At 48.0% G+C, this 15,193-nt stretch overlaps 1 protein-coding gene across 1 annotated transcript in view; it reads left to right on the forward strand.

The window, feature by feature from the left end:
• The first annotated feature begins 3,933 nt into the window (after positions 1-3,933).
• Positions 3,934-15,193, forward strand: part of B9D1 (B9 domain containing 1) — a 41,578-nt gene continuing 30,318 nt past the window's right edge. The window contains exons 1-5 of the mRNA XM_075830612.1: positions 3,934-4,138; positions 4,838-4,906; positions 5,856-5,967; positions 8,696-8,792; positions 12,337-12,399. Coding sequence (XP_075686727.1) covers positions 3,968-4,138; positions 4,838-4,906; positions 5,856-5,967; positions 8,696-8,792; positions 12,337-12,399 — 512 coding nt within the window. The 5' untranslated portion in view covers positions 3,934-3,967. The remainder of the gene's footprint in view (positions 4,139-4,837; positions 4,907-5,855; positions 5,968-8,695; positions 8,793-12,336; positions 12,400-15,193) is intronic.

Genomic DNA, 15,193 nt, shown 5'->3' on the forward strand with positions numbered 1-15,193 from the left:
GTTTCCAATAACAAAAAAATAAGAATAGTGAGTGCAGCTCTGGCGTATAATACAGGATGTAACTCAGGATCAGTATAAGATAAGTAATGTAATATATGTACAGTGACTCCACCAGCAGAATAGTGAGTGCAGCTCTGGAGTATAATACAGGATATAACTCAGGATCAGTACAGGATAAGTAATGTAATGTATGTACACAGTGACTCCACCAGCAGAATAGTGAGTGCAGCTCTGGAGTATAATACAAGATGTAACTCAGGATCAGTACAGGATAAGTAATGTAATGTATGTACACAGTGACTCCACCAGCAGAATAGTGAGTACAGCTCTGGAGTATAATACAGGATATAACTCAGGATCAGTACAGGATAAGTAATGTAATGTATGTACACAGTGACTCCACCAGCAGCATAGTGAGTACAGCTCTGCAGTATAATGCAGGATGTAATTCAGGATCAGTACTGGATAAGTGACCCAATGTCAGTGCCTGTCACTAACACAGCAGCTTCACAGTTCACTCTCCAGCTTCTCTCGCAGCAGCTCTCTCTTACTCTCCAGCTTCTCTCGCAGCAGCTCTCTTTCACTTTCCATCTTCTTTCGCAGCAGCTCTCTTTCACTTTCCAGCTTCTCTCTTACCCTCCAGCTTCTCTCACACAGCTCTCTCCCTTTCTAGCTTCTCTCGCCGCAGCTCTCTCACTTTCCAGCTTCTCTCCAGCTTCTGTAGCAGCAGCTCTCACACAAGCTTTTATTGCAGCAGCTCTCTCTCACTTTCCAGCTTCTCTCGCAGCAGTTCCCTTACTCTCCAGCTTCTCTCGTAGCAGCTCTCTCACTTTCCAGCTTGTTTTGCAGCAGCTCATTCTCTTACTCTCCAGCTTCCCTCGCAGCAGCTCTCTCCAGCTTCTCTCGCAGCAGCTCTCTCTCACCAGCTTCTACTGCAGCAGCTCTCTCACTTTCCAGCTTCTTTCGCAGAAGTTCTCTTACTCTCCAGCTTCTCTCACAGTAGCTGTCTCAAACTCTCCAGCTTCTCACAGAAGCTCTCTCTCACGCTCTAGCTTCTCGCAGCAGCTGTCTTACTCTCAAGCTTCTCTCGCAGCAGCTCCCTCTCATTTGACAGCTTCTCTCGTAGCAGCGCTCTCTAATTCGACAGCTTCTCTCGCAGCAGCTCTCTCTCCTTCGACAGCTTCTCTCGGAGCTGCTCTCTCACTCCAGCTTCTCTCACAGCAGCTCTCTCACACTCCAGCTTCTCTCGTAGCAGCTCTCTCACACACTCCAGCTTCTCTCGTAGCAGCTCTCTATGTCCAGCTTCTCATGCAGCAGCTCTCTCCAGCTTCTCATGCAGCAGCTCTCGTTCACTCCAGCTTCTCTCGCAGAAGCTCTCTCACCCTCCAGCTTCTCTCGCAGCAGCTCTCTCTCCAGCTTCTCATGCAGCAGCTCTCTCTCTCCAGCTTCTCATGCAGCAGCTCTCTCTCTCCAGCTTCTCTTTCAGCAACTCTCTTTTACCTCCACAGCCAGGTTCCCCCTCGTCCAACCAAATACGGTTGGCAGGAACACCGCTGTTTTATAGACATCAGGAAGTGGTGTATTAACACTGCGTCATCTAGCGCAGTTATAGCGCAGCAGGAATTTAGCAAGGATGGCGCCTGGGCCGTACATCCTGGCGCCAAAAATTTTAGTTACCAGCGAGCCAACCATCAATCCCCTTTACCTGCCATAAACATAACGTTGCAGTGCAATAAACAAAATAGTAACACAACAGGCCACTCCTCCTGTATAAAGCTGCCTAAGCGGTAAAAAAACAAAGACTTGGCACGGCGCAAAAATAAACGCACCATTTATAAATGTACTCATTAGGATATGGCTGCACGGCGACTGTGGCTGCGACAAGACTCGCACCTCTAAAGATCGCTGTGTCGCCCCTCAAACATTACAGTAATGTAAGCGAATGTGGCCACGTAGCGACCCACAAATTGCTGCAACACGTGTTTGGATTTCTTGAGACGGTCGCGGCATATTGCTGGTCATGTATTGTAATCCGATAATGTGAGAATCAGATTGTGAAAATCAGACGTAATTAAATCATACGGCTGAATGGCTTACATTTACCACGTAGCGTATGTTTACACGCTGTATTTTCTGGCGTAAATGCCTTGAAATACGCCTGAAAAAACAGTGGCTAAACGCCTCCAAACATCTGCCCATTGAAATCAATGGGGAAAAACGGCGTTTCGTTCAGACGGGGCGTTTTTTTTATGCCGCCGTTTTAAAAAACTGAGTTAAAATACGCCCCGTAAAAAAAAGTGTATGTTCACACGCTGCGTTTTCAGGTGTATATCAGGGCGTAAACGCCTCGAACCACGCCTAAAAAAAACGGTGCCTAAACGCCAACAGACATCTACCCATTGAAATCAATGGGAAAATGGCGTTTTTTTCAGACGGGGCCTTTTTTTACGCCCCGGTTTAAAAAATGCAGCGTAAAAAGGAGCATGTCACTTCTTGAGCCGTTTTTGGAGCGGTTTTTCATTGCGTCAATAGAAAAACGCAGAGCAGGAGAGTAGTCAGTAAAGCCAGGGTCAAACATGAAGCAAGGTCAATAATCATAGCAGGAGCAGCAGAGCCAGGAAACAGGAAAGAATCACAGGCAAAGGAGGAGCAGGAAATGCAGGTATAAATAGACATAGGGCGGGAGCTAGCTTCGTCTGGCCAGGCTGTGATAGGCTCTCCCACTCCTCAGCCTCCCAGCCTGACTGGTGGAAGATGGAGTCAGTCTCTCAGACATAGGAGCAGGTGCAGACTGATTAACCACGGGCGTCGACACAGAACCTGTGTCTGGCAGATCCTTTACAGCTGCGCTTTGTGCGGCGTCTTTCGTTGAGTTTTTCGGGTTTGGCCATTGAGCGCCGTGGGCAAAAAAATGCAGCGGAAATCGCTTTCTTGATGTCAAGCGGGAAAAACCACTTATGCCTCCCATTGAAATCAATGGGAGGTGTCTTCTGAATTTTTTTTGCGCGGTTTCTGACAGTTTCTGTGTAAAAAAAAACGAGCCAAAAAAACTCAGTGTGAAATTGTGACAGGGTATGATCACACGCAGTGTTTTCAGACGTTTTTCAGGGCGTAAACGCCTCTAAAAACATCTGAAAAAACGGAAGCTGAACACCTCCAAACATCTGCTCCTTGATTTCAATGGGAAAGACGGCGTTCTGTTCCGACAGTGGGGTTTTTTTTTTACGCCACCGTTTTGAAAAACGACCGCATAAAAACGCCTGCGAAAAAGTGCATGTCACTTTTTGAGCCGTTTTTCATTAACTTTATAAAAAAAACAGCTCCAAAAACGCCGTGAAAAACACAAGTTGCTAAAAAAAACATCTGAAAATCAGGAAACAGCTTGATTTTCAGACGTATTTTAATTAACTAGCGTTTTTCGCTGCGTTTTTTATGGCCGTTTTTGTGACATGCACTTCTTTTTCGCAGGCGTTTTTTTAACGGGGTCGTTTTTCAAAACGGTGGCGTAAAAAAAACACCCCGTCGGAACAGACCGCCGTTTTTCCCATTGAAATCAATGGGCAGATGTTTGGAGGCGTTCTGCTTCCGATTTTTCAAAAACGGCCGAAAATAAGCCGTGTGAACATAACCTCAAACAACGCAAAAACCGCAGGAGGCTTAACAAACGGCTGTAAATCAGAGGCTGTTTTCCCTTGTAAACAGCTCCGTATTTTACAGCCGTTTTTTGTTAAGCGTGTGAACAGAGCCTCAGTATATGGAGAGTCGCGTTGCACGACTCTGCTACATGGAATTAGAGACACAAGTCCCTGCCTGGTGAATATATAAATCTCCATGCCACTGTGTATATTTCCTGCCAGTGCAGCCTCATGTCACCAGCTGGCACAGACAATGCTCTGCCTCTACTATACGTGACTGCTGAACGCTGCAGGAAGTTTGTCCCTCTGGCTCGCCGTAGAATCCGGTTACTATGGTCGACGCATCTCCTAGCAACGCCCCGCACAGTCCCGAATTCCCGCCACGTTCCGGACACGGCGTTACCCCCGGTCTCTTTCTTCGGTCTCCGGTTACGGCTCGGACTATGGCTTCTCCTGCCAGCATCTTTCTCCTGAACGTTAATGGACAGATTGAGAGCGCCGAGGTGAGTCCTAGTTCTCCCGGCGGGGCGGCGGGTGACTGAGGACGCGGCCATCGGTCTTCATACCAGTCCCATGTATAGAGATTATAGAATGAAGAAAAAGCCGCTATGGAGTCTGGACATAAAAAAACGGCACCCGATAGTCCGGAATTCTTTCGTGAATGTCTGATGGTCTGGGATGGGTCCTCCTCCCCCCAGGGCTGACCCATCACCATGTAACACAATGAACTACCTGCGTCTGATGTTGCGGAAATCCTGCTAATGTTCTCCGGGTCATTACCAAATCTCATGCCGGATTAGTGGGAAGAACCTGATAGTCCGGCTCTGATTCCCCATACGGTTTCCAGCACTCTATTATGTTCAGTGGGAGATCAGGAAACTGCTGAGTGATCCACAGGAGCCTCCCCGGGTACTAGAGACGGGGGCCCCTGTAATCCGAATATATATGGGGGGGGGGCCGGCCGGCCATTAGACTGAGTCATTGTTAGAAGATATCAATGGGTTCATGCTCTGATCACCACTGATTGCTGATATTGGGGGGCTGCGTGTGCCCCTATACGTCTTCACCCGAGCAGCGTGTTCCCCTCCCCGAGCAGCGTGTTCCCCATACATCTTCCCCCGAGCAGCGTGCTCCCCTCCCCCGAGCAGCGTGCGCCCCTCCTCCTCTATCTTCTCTCATGTCTCCTGTTTTTTCTTCACCAGTTCCCGGAGTTTGATGATCTTTACTGCAAGTTCTGCTTTGTGTATGGACACGACTGGGCCCCGACCTCTGTAAGTACCGCTGCTCACTGCTGTCATCATGGGGACTGTTATAGGGGTATCTGTCTATGTTATAGGGGTACCTGTGGCTGTCACTGTGATGGGGGGTACCTGTGGCTGTGATGGGGGTACCTGTCACTGTCATGGGGTACCTGTCTATGTTATGGGGGTACATGTGGCTGTCACTGTGATGGGGGTGGCTGTCACTGTTATGGGGGTATCTGTGGCTGTCACTGTGGTGGGGGTGGCTGTCACTGTTATGGGGGTATTTGAGACTATCCACGTAAATCAATCTTGAACTGTTGCGGTTCTCACACTGGAGCAGTCACTCCGGGCTAAGACTCCGTTCACATTACACTTGAACATTATGTTCGCCGCGTAGGCGGGGGAAGGGCCCGGCGCTCAGCTGAGTATTAATAGGGCCACAAATTCCTTCCGGCTTATTCATTGATTCTCCACTTGGATTCGGCGTCCGTTTCACTAGGCGGGGCAGGGTCGTGGGACCCCCGTTCTGGTGATAGGAGCGGGTGCCAGAGGTGGGACCTGCATCTATTAGACATTTATGACCTATCCTGTGGACATGCTATACATGACTAAGATGGGGATACCCCTTTAATGACAGCGTTACAGTACTGCTGGGGGCCTAGATCAGGCAGGATAGGGACTATGAACACAGATCAGGCTGTATGCCGCTCGCCCTGCGCTCCGCTCCTCCCTCTCCCTGCGCTCCGCTCTCCCCGCGCTCCGCTCTCCTGTCACTCCCTGGTCTGTACTTCTGGAGACTGTAATAATCTGACATTTCTCCATTAATATCTCAGCTGTCGTCATTTGATGGCTTCATACACGCCGGACACATGATCCCTACATGTACTGTTAATGCTATGAAGTACATTTGGGTGTAATGCTCAGTTCTACCACTAGATGTCCTCTTACTAATTTTTTATCTACTCCTCATTTTCAGGGGGTGGAAGAAGGAATATCCCAAATCGCATCTAAAAACCGAACTGTGAACCAGAGCATTGTGTGGAACTTCCCGATTGAGATCACATTTAAAAGCACCAACCCCTACGGCTGTAAGTATTTATATAAGAATGCCATAGACGGGGGTAGGGAGAAGGAATTCCCCCTAATCCCACCAACATTCCTCTATTGGCTATTATGGGGACACTGACTGGGGTAACCCCTTCTATAACCTCTTCATGCTCTAATAGGGCACATAGAAAGCCGTTGTCCCAAAGGAAAATCCCCTTAATTTTGTGATCACCATGACCTGTTATAACCAAAGCCAGATCACACCATCACCACAGCAGCCAAATTCCAGGACCTGGGAGTTCTTCTGTTTTAACTTAGAGAGCAGACGTCCTTATATTCGCATTACATATGGCAGCTGATTACAGGTCCATATGTCATACACATAGATATATACATATACATGTATGTGTATTTGAAGAGCGTCCCGTACCACCTGAAGTGGGCCATTTCTTCGTTCGATCCATTTCTGGGTGACAAGTAATATGGCCGACTGTACAGTGTCCACTTTCATATGTAGCTGAGCAGTCCAGAGGGAAGATTGAGCAGGTGATCTTGAGGACTGTGTGGGTTTGCTCTATAATCTAGTTCTTGTCATACCTGGATTCTACCACCAGGTGGCGCTCACGCCTAGGTTTTTGTTATAGTGAATACTTGTCACAGCCAATAATAGACATGAGGGTCTGTGGGCTGTTTGGGGGGAGACATCAGGATCACAAAAAAAGGAAGGTTGTTCAAAAGCGCAGTGAGTCATTTACTATGAGACTTATCCACAGTTTAGCCAAAATGTTTGATCGCTGGCGGTCCCACCACTCGGACCCGTTCCTCCTCACATAAACAAATGTTTTTGAATGGACCAGCGGTCAACTGTGCGCTGCCGCTCCATTCAAACTCCAGGGGAGTGTGCGAAACTGCCAAGGCAGAAGAATGGGGGAAGCTAAGGGGCTTTCAGTAGCCATGGATGACTTGTAGTGACCCAGTTGGCTCAGAATTAGTCGAGGACCTTGTCAAAGGATGGCGCAAAAACGTACAAGCCGGAACGGAGAAGTATGGCAGGCGAAACGCAGAAAGGGGGCACAAACTGTTAAACAAGGTCAAACAAGCCCAGGTTGGGATACGGAGAAGAACAGAAGTCCAAAAAGGTGCAGGGGGGTCTTACAAACCATTAACCAGCCGGATATTGGCAAGGTACAGGGGATACCTACCATAACTGCCACCACATACAGCGCCCCCTACGTCCTACGCTGATGTCCGCAACATAAGGAATCTTCTAAAACCCGGCAGCCATTGAGGTTTTCCAGGAAGCCAAATAATCAATCCACAACTCTGTGGAAGGGGGGGGGGGCGTCTTGCTGGGTACAGAAGGAGGGGTCTGCCCTAATCCTTGTTGGCAGAGAACACCATGACGCACGTGGGTCCTGCCACGTTCCTGTGCTTCGCGCTAATGTCAGAATCTCCTTCTGTTTCTTTATAAATAAGTCACATTCTTTGAGGGGATCCGTCACAGCGCCCTCCCGGCGGGCATCGGTCCAGAGCGTGCCCACGTCCCTCATGGGAGGCACCGGTTATTCCCAGGGATCCATCTGTTGCCGGCTGATTACATGTGAGAACTCTGAGCAGCCTGAGAGGTCGGACGCCCTTTCTTTTATGTCCCGGCTTCTTCATCGGGCCGGAGACTCTGATGTTCAGTACAAATCTTGAGACCCTTTCGAGGACCCGCTTCTCGAAGAGACCCCCCCCCCCACTGCTTGAGTTTATAGACCACATATTAAACATGTCAAATGCATTTTTGTCTTGTCTGTAGATATTATCTGCCAATTTCTCACCTTTTTTAAGATCTCTGCTTGCGGTCAGAGAATGGGAACATTCTAGTTTACATTTAGAGGCTGAATGCAAATCCTTGCTTAGTTCTGTTTAGGATTTGTTACATTGTATCAGTACAGGCAATCCTCTGTAGGGCTTTAATCACACAGTTTAGTGTTTTTTTTATGCAGTTTTGGAAATCACAACTAGGAAAGTGAAGGGAGGGGGAGGATATAGGAAAGATTCTTCCTTTTTTTTTTTTTTAAGGCTAACTATACTTTCATAAAACTTTTGACATGTCAGAAGTTTTGATCAGTGGGGGTTTGAGAACTGAGACCCCCACTGATCGCTAAGACGAAGCGCTCAGGGAGGCGCTGCGCCGCTTAGTTTTTGATTGGCTTCCCTCGCAAAGTTGAGCGAGTGTTGTACGGGCTCAATAGAAAGTCTCTGCGGGCCGGGACCAATCAAAACTTGAGATATGTCAAAAGTTTTATGAACGTTTAGTTACACTTTAAACACCCCAGAATCCCTTTCCAACACTGATACGGCTTCTGGGTTTGTTACAATGTATCAGCAGGACTAGGCCAGGATCGGTTTGCAAACTCTGAGGCCCCGTTCACACGTCCAAGGATTTCCACGAATTGGGCTAATTCCACACGTGGTTCCGGAGCGCACAAGTGTCCGTCAGAAATCCGAGATAAGCCTTGGATTTCTACCGCCGTTCCTGCAGTAAATACGATTGGCTTTGCCTTTTGCAAATCACCCGTGTGAACAGAGCGCAAATGTAAACGGGATTATTACCAGGTACTGCCAGCAGGTGGCAACAGTGAGCACAAGGGAACATGAAACCTGTGCTCCATGATGGGAGGAACATTCCGAAAAGTGTCACGTGGGAACGTTAGTGGCTGGAATTGGTCATTCATTTTTGTTAATCTACCCCCTTACCTCATATACTGTGTTGTGTTTCAGGGCCTCAGCTCGTGGTCAGCGTCTATGGACCGGACGTCTTCGGGAATGACGTGGTGAGGGGCTATGGAGCAGTTCATCTCCCCTTTACCCCCGGGAGGTGAGTGTTTTTTTTATATTATTTATTGCCTGTTACTTATTCAGGGCATCCTCAACACATCCATGTAAAAATATAATCTGGGTGGAGATGCCCTTTAAGGGACGCGCTCCAGTGCTGGTCGAGGGTCAGCGCTACTTTTTTAGGATCTGAGTCGGGGGAAGAAAACGGAGTCACTGTAATTTCCAAGTCTGGAGCCTTCAGAACGCGCACATTGATATACAGCTCCGATACACACGTCCGTAATACTGACGATCAATCACACGCGACACAGGTGGACAAACTAAAAGGTAAGCAGAAGTGGGCGGGGCCACCCGCAGCCCAACAGGAAGATACAGCTGTCAAAATAAAGGGGTGTGGCTTCTGAATGCACCCAAAAAATCTTTTTTTTTTTTTTTTTTTTTCTACATCTGCGGAACGGAACATCAGACGAACATCTAATTCGTGTTAAAAGGTCCCGCCAAATTGGTTAATGTGTGTGGCCGCTTTCACTTTTAGGGGAAGTTCACACGTAGGGTAAATACTGCGAGTTTTCCGCAATGTATGTCGTTGCGGAAAATTCGACAGCATAATACAGTAGCAGCAGAGGGGGTGAGATTTGAACCAATCTCATCCACACGCTTCTTAAATAATGAGCGGGAAAAAAACGCTCAAATTGACCTGCGGTGCGTTTTTTGAATCCACACCACGTCAACTGTATTTACGTAATCGCAGTTTTTTGACACTTTTTTTTTCTCCATTAAATTCAATGAGGAGGTAAAACCCGCCACAAATAGCCGTTTTTGTGGCGAAAAGCTGCGATTCCTCCGAAAAACCGCAACCTAGAAAAAAAATATATCTTATACTTACCCAGAATTCTGTGTTTCTTCATCCAGGCCGGCCTCCTGGGATTGTTTTTTCTCAGGTGACCGCTGCAGCCAATCACAGGCTGTAGCAGTCACATGGGATTAAACGTCATCCCAGGAGGCCGGGCTGTGGACACCAGAGGGTAAGTATGTGTCTTGTTTTTTTTTTCTACGTGCAGTTTTCCGCAGCGGACCTTCCGGGGCGAAAAACGTCACCACAATTTGGTGCGTTTTTTCGGCTACGGCGCGCATGGCGGATACGCTTTTGTGCTTTTACGCAGCATATCCGCCCTGTGTGAACATAACCTTATTGATACGTTTCCAGGAAGAATAACAAAGGGACAACACAACGCAATGTTCTGAGAAAAGATGTTCCGTGTTATTTTATGGATAATACAATTCTTTACTAAACCTCAATATTAAAGCGGACCGGTCTCCTCTCCTGACATGTCTGTTTTAGTTAACACTTTCATTCCCCATCAAAAAACTATTCTGGAACATATTTTCTTACAAATCTGCATTGTGTTGTACCTCTGTTATTCCTCTTGGAAATTTATGAATAAATTGACAATGGAGCGACACCATTCCCATTGTCAATGAGGCGTTTCCCTACACAATCTAACACTGCTAGCACTGAGTGGATCCTGTCACACGACACACTCCCAAGTGGTAACCCAGGTGTCAATTTATTCATACATTTCTAGGAGGAATAACAGAGGAACAGCACAATGCAGAGTTCTAAGAAAAGATGCTCCAGAATTGTTTTTTCCCATGGGGAATACAAATATTTATTATAACAGACCTGTCAGGAGAGCCGATACATCGCAGATCTGCCATAAGGCATATTCAGATCAGAGACTTCTTATTCAGGAGAAAGCGGTGATGAGAAATGATTTTACATGGCAGTCCTTTCATGTGTAATTCCCATTTCCCAGAAGCGACCCTCTGAAAAAATGCTGACGATATGAAGTGTAGACTATTTCCTCTGTTGCATAATTAAGCAGAGTTTACCTGCAGAATGGATTCATATCAAACGTTGGGTCACTTTGTAAATACTGTTACAATTTTACTGGTCATCGATGGAAACAGTCAGTAAGCTTGTTCTCACAACTGCTTCTATAATGCTAGGATGACTATTAAGAGCCTGGTATAAAGGCTATGCTTTCCAGAATGCAATTCACTAGAGTAGACTCGGTGCAAGCACTGAACATGCAGGAGGTGCTGGGTGATTTCAGCTCTGAAGCCTGCACAGTTGTGAGTGCAGCTCTGGAGTAGAATACAGGCTGTAACTCCGGGTCGTTACCGGAAAAGTAATGTAATCTATGTACACAGTGAATCCACCAGCAGAACAGTGAGTGCAGCTCTGGAGTATAATACAGGATGTAACTCAGGATCAGTACAGGATAAGTAATGTAATGTATGTACACAATGACTCCACCAGCAGAATAGTGAGTGCAGCTCTGGAGTATAATACAGGATGTAACTCAGGATCAGTACAGGATAAGTATGTAATGTATGTACACAGTGACTCCACCAGCAGAATAGTGAGTGCAGCTCTGGAGTATAATACAGGATATAACTCAGGATCAGTACAGGATAAGTAATGTAATGTATGTACACAGTGACTCCACCAGCAGAATAGTGAGTGCAGCTCTGGAGTATAATACAGGATGTAACTCAGGATCAGTACAGGATAAGTAATGTAATGTATGTACACAGTGACTCCACCAGCAGAATAGTGAGTGCAGCTCTGGAGTATAATACAGGATATAACTCAGGATCAGTACAGGATAAGTAATGTAATGTATGTACACAGTGACTCCACCAGCAGAATAGTGAGTGCAGCTCTGGAGTATAATACAGGATGTAACTCAGGATCAGTACAGGATAAGTAATGTAATGTATGTACACAGTGACTCCACCAGCAGAATAGTGCGTGCAGCTCTGGAGTATAATACGGGATGTAACTCAGGATCAGTACAGGATAAGTAATGTATGTACACAGTGACTCCACCAGCAGAATAGTGAGTGCAGCTCTGGAGTATAATACAGGATGTAATTCAGGATCAGTACAGGAGAAGTAATGTAATGTATGTACACAGTGACTCCACCAGCAGAATAGTGAGTGCAGCTCTGGAGTATAATACAGGATGTAACTCAGGATCAGTAATGTATGTACACAGTGACTCCACCGGCAGAATAGTGAGTGCAGCTCTGGAGTATAATACAGGATGTAACTCAGGATCAGTGCAGGATAAGTAATGTAATGTATGTACACAGTGACTCCACCAGCAGAATAGTGAGTGCAGCTCTGGAGTATAATACAGGCTGTAACTCAGGATCAGTACAGGATAAGTAATGTAATGTATGTACACAGTGACTCCACCAGCAGAATAGTGAGTGCAGCTCTGGAGTATAAAACAGGTTGTATTTACAAAGTGACTTAATGCTGCCTGAATCCTCTGGCCCAATAGGCTGGGTTAAAATCAAATCAGATCCTTGTTCCTCCCGCAGCAGACACTATCGGGCCCCAATGACTGAGATTGTTGGCTGATCCCATGCTCCATTCTATTGGTTGCTACTGGAACCAGTCAGCTAGTTCGTTGACAGACACACCCTGGGCGTTACCTTGTCATATGTATATTCTATGTTCATTTTTGTTTCCATTTTGCATTGATTTTTTTTTTATTATTATTTTCTAGGCATAAAAAGACCATTCCCATGTTTGTCCCGGAGTCTTCATCCAAACTTCAGAAGTTCACAAGGTAAAGTGTCGCTTCTCTTACATAAGATAACCGCCTGCCCAGACTTGAGTATTTGTGGTCTACAATCCTTTAATCATCCAGAAGATCGAGGAAGGGAAGGGGGTTATAACTGCCGGATACATCTGATAATGCTGCTCTTGGGGGGGGTCCTTGGGTACATAGTCTAACCTCACTAACCATCAATGCATTGGTCTCAGTGGCGAAGCATCCGTGGTGTCCTAACGTCCTGTATCAATGATTGGTTGACGCTGGATGAAGCGTTACTGTTTCTATTAATTTATGGTATGTTCAGAAATCCACTACGTCTGAACGCCGCCTTATGGTCTCGGATTACAGTATTTTCACTTTAGGGTTCCAGCTCTGGAGCTTAGGTTATCTCCGCTATATTTGAAGTAATAGTCTGCGTTCTCGTCTACGTTCCGGTATGACCCCCTGTTTCCATATAATGTCACTGTGGGTCCCCATTTCATTATATGGCCATAACATGGACGTCGCTTTCCACGGGGGCCCTTTTTGCCCGATCCCTGCTTTGAAAATAAACGTATTTCGTGCTGATAATTCTCGTATTTACTGGAGGGCGACTTTAACCGCTGCACTGATTCACTTGAAGGGAACGCGTCAATGTCAGGAGCTTATTTATCCTGCCGAGATCTGCGTCTGACTTCGCACTCATTACTGGTGGTCTGAAGAAATAATACCAGTGTGAGGCAGCCGCCTATATATTGCACTGAAAGGGTTATTCCAATCTTATAAGGTGGTGGCATATATCGCTAGGGGAAAGATTGAGGCTGCTATAGTTTGTGTGATCACTGATACCTTCTAGACTAGTGATGTTCCTAGTAAACTGCTAGGACCTCCGTGATGTCACTGGTTCCTAATAGACTGATAAGCCCAAAGGTCTGAGACTACCTCGGCGGTGGCGCTCGTTCCCGGAGGTCTGAGAGTACTTCGGCGGTGATGTCGCTCGTTCCCGGAGGTCTGAGAGTACCTCGGCGGTGATGTCGCTCGTTCCCGGAGGTCTGAGAGTACCTCGGCGGTGATGTCGCTCGTTCCCGGAGGTCTGAGAGTACCTCGGCGGTGATGTCGCTCGTTCCCGGAGGTCTGAGAGTACCTCGGCGGTGATGTCGCTCGTTCCCGGAGGTCTGAGAGTACCTCGGCGGTGATGTCGCTCGTTCCCGGAGGTCTGAGAGTACCTCGGCGGTGATGTCGCTCGTTCCCGGAGGTCTGAGAGTACCTCGGCGGTGATGTCGCTCGTTCCCGGAGGTCTGAGAGTACCTCGGCGGTGATGTCGCTCGTTCCCGGAGGTCTGAGGGTACCTCGGCGGTGATGTCGCTCGTTCCCGGAGGTCTGAGGGCACCTCGGCGGTGATGTCGCTCGTTCCCGGGGGTCTGAGGGCACCTCGGCGGTGATGTCGCTCGTTCCCGGGGGTCTGCGGGCACCTCGGCGGTGGCGCTCGTTCCCGGGGGTCTGCGGGCACCTCGGCGGTGGCGCTCGTTCCCGGGGGTCTGCGAGCACCGCGGCGGTGGCGCTCGTTCCCGGGGGTCTGGGGGCACCTCGGCGGTGGCGCTCGTTCCCGTGGGTCTGGGGGCACCTCGGCGGTGGCGCTCGTTCCCGGGGGTCTGAGGGCACCTCGGCGGTGGCGCTCGTTCCCGGGGGTCTGGGGGCACCTCGGCGGTGGCGCTCGTTCCCGTGGGTCTGGGGGCACCTCGGCGGTGGCGCTCGTTCCCGGGGGTCTGAGGGCACCTCGGCGGTGGCGCTCGTTCCCGGGGGTCTGAGGGCACCTCGGCGGTGGCGCTCGTTCCCGGGGGTCTGGGGGCACCTCGGCGGTGGCGCTCGTTCCCGGGGGTCTGGGGGCACCTCGGCGGTGGCGCTCGTTCCCGGGGGTCTGGGGGCACCTCGGCGGTGGCGCTCGTTCCCAGATGGTACTTTTTGCGATGCTGCTAGTTATTAGGCGTCTGCTGGTACCTCTGTGATGACGCTTGTTCCCACACGTCTGCTGGTACCTCTGTGATGACGCTTGTTCCCACACGTCTGCTGGTACCTCTGTGATGACGCTTGTTCCCACACGTCTGCTGGTACCTCTGTGATGACGCTTGTTCCCACACGTCTGCTGGTACCTCTGTGATGACGCTTGTTCCCACACGTCCCAGTACTTTGTTGAGATCACTGGTTTCTACTTATAATTGATTGCCTTTGTGATTCTTCATCAGTCGATAGATTGTATCTTCATGTAGTTTATATGTGAACACACTGATGACGGGTGAGTTTTAATTCCAGCGCTTTATCCACTTCTATCTATTATAACGTTTCCGGCTCGGACGATCCCAATCTTTTTTATTTGTAACCTTGAAAGGTGTAAAGCTCTTTCACATCGTGGTGCTTTACTGGGATATAGACGACAAGTGCCGGTCAGTCCGCTCATGGGAGACCAATCTATACCATGTAGAGGAAAGCCTCAAATGACTGAATAAGAATATGTGTCATCGTAGTCCAAGCACAAAGGCGCTGCCGACATGTCTTTATTACCAGCGCCAGGAGGCAGAAAGAAAGGGGCTCAGAAGTAGACGTCCATATAAAGGGCACAGGATGGGGCTCATCTTCACTGCGCATTGATTAAATCTCAAGACAAAAAAACACCTCATGACACTTCTGAACAATACGGAACAGTCCGTTCTCCATATTTCACCACAACGCTGATCAAATAAATGCTTTATTATAAAAAGCCTAAGAAGCTTATAATGTACAACAACTACAGAAAGAGCTGAAAACACTTGAAATGCATTCATCTTTTTTT

This window comes from Rhinoderma darwinii, chromosome 6 (assembly GCF_050947455.1).
Source record: "Rhinoderma darwinii isolate aRhiDar2 chromosome 6, aRhiDar2.hap1, whole genome shotgun sequence".
Lineage (NCBI taxonomy): Eukaryota > Metazoa > Chordata > Amphibia > Anura > Rhinodermatidae > Rhinoderma > Rhinoderma darwinii.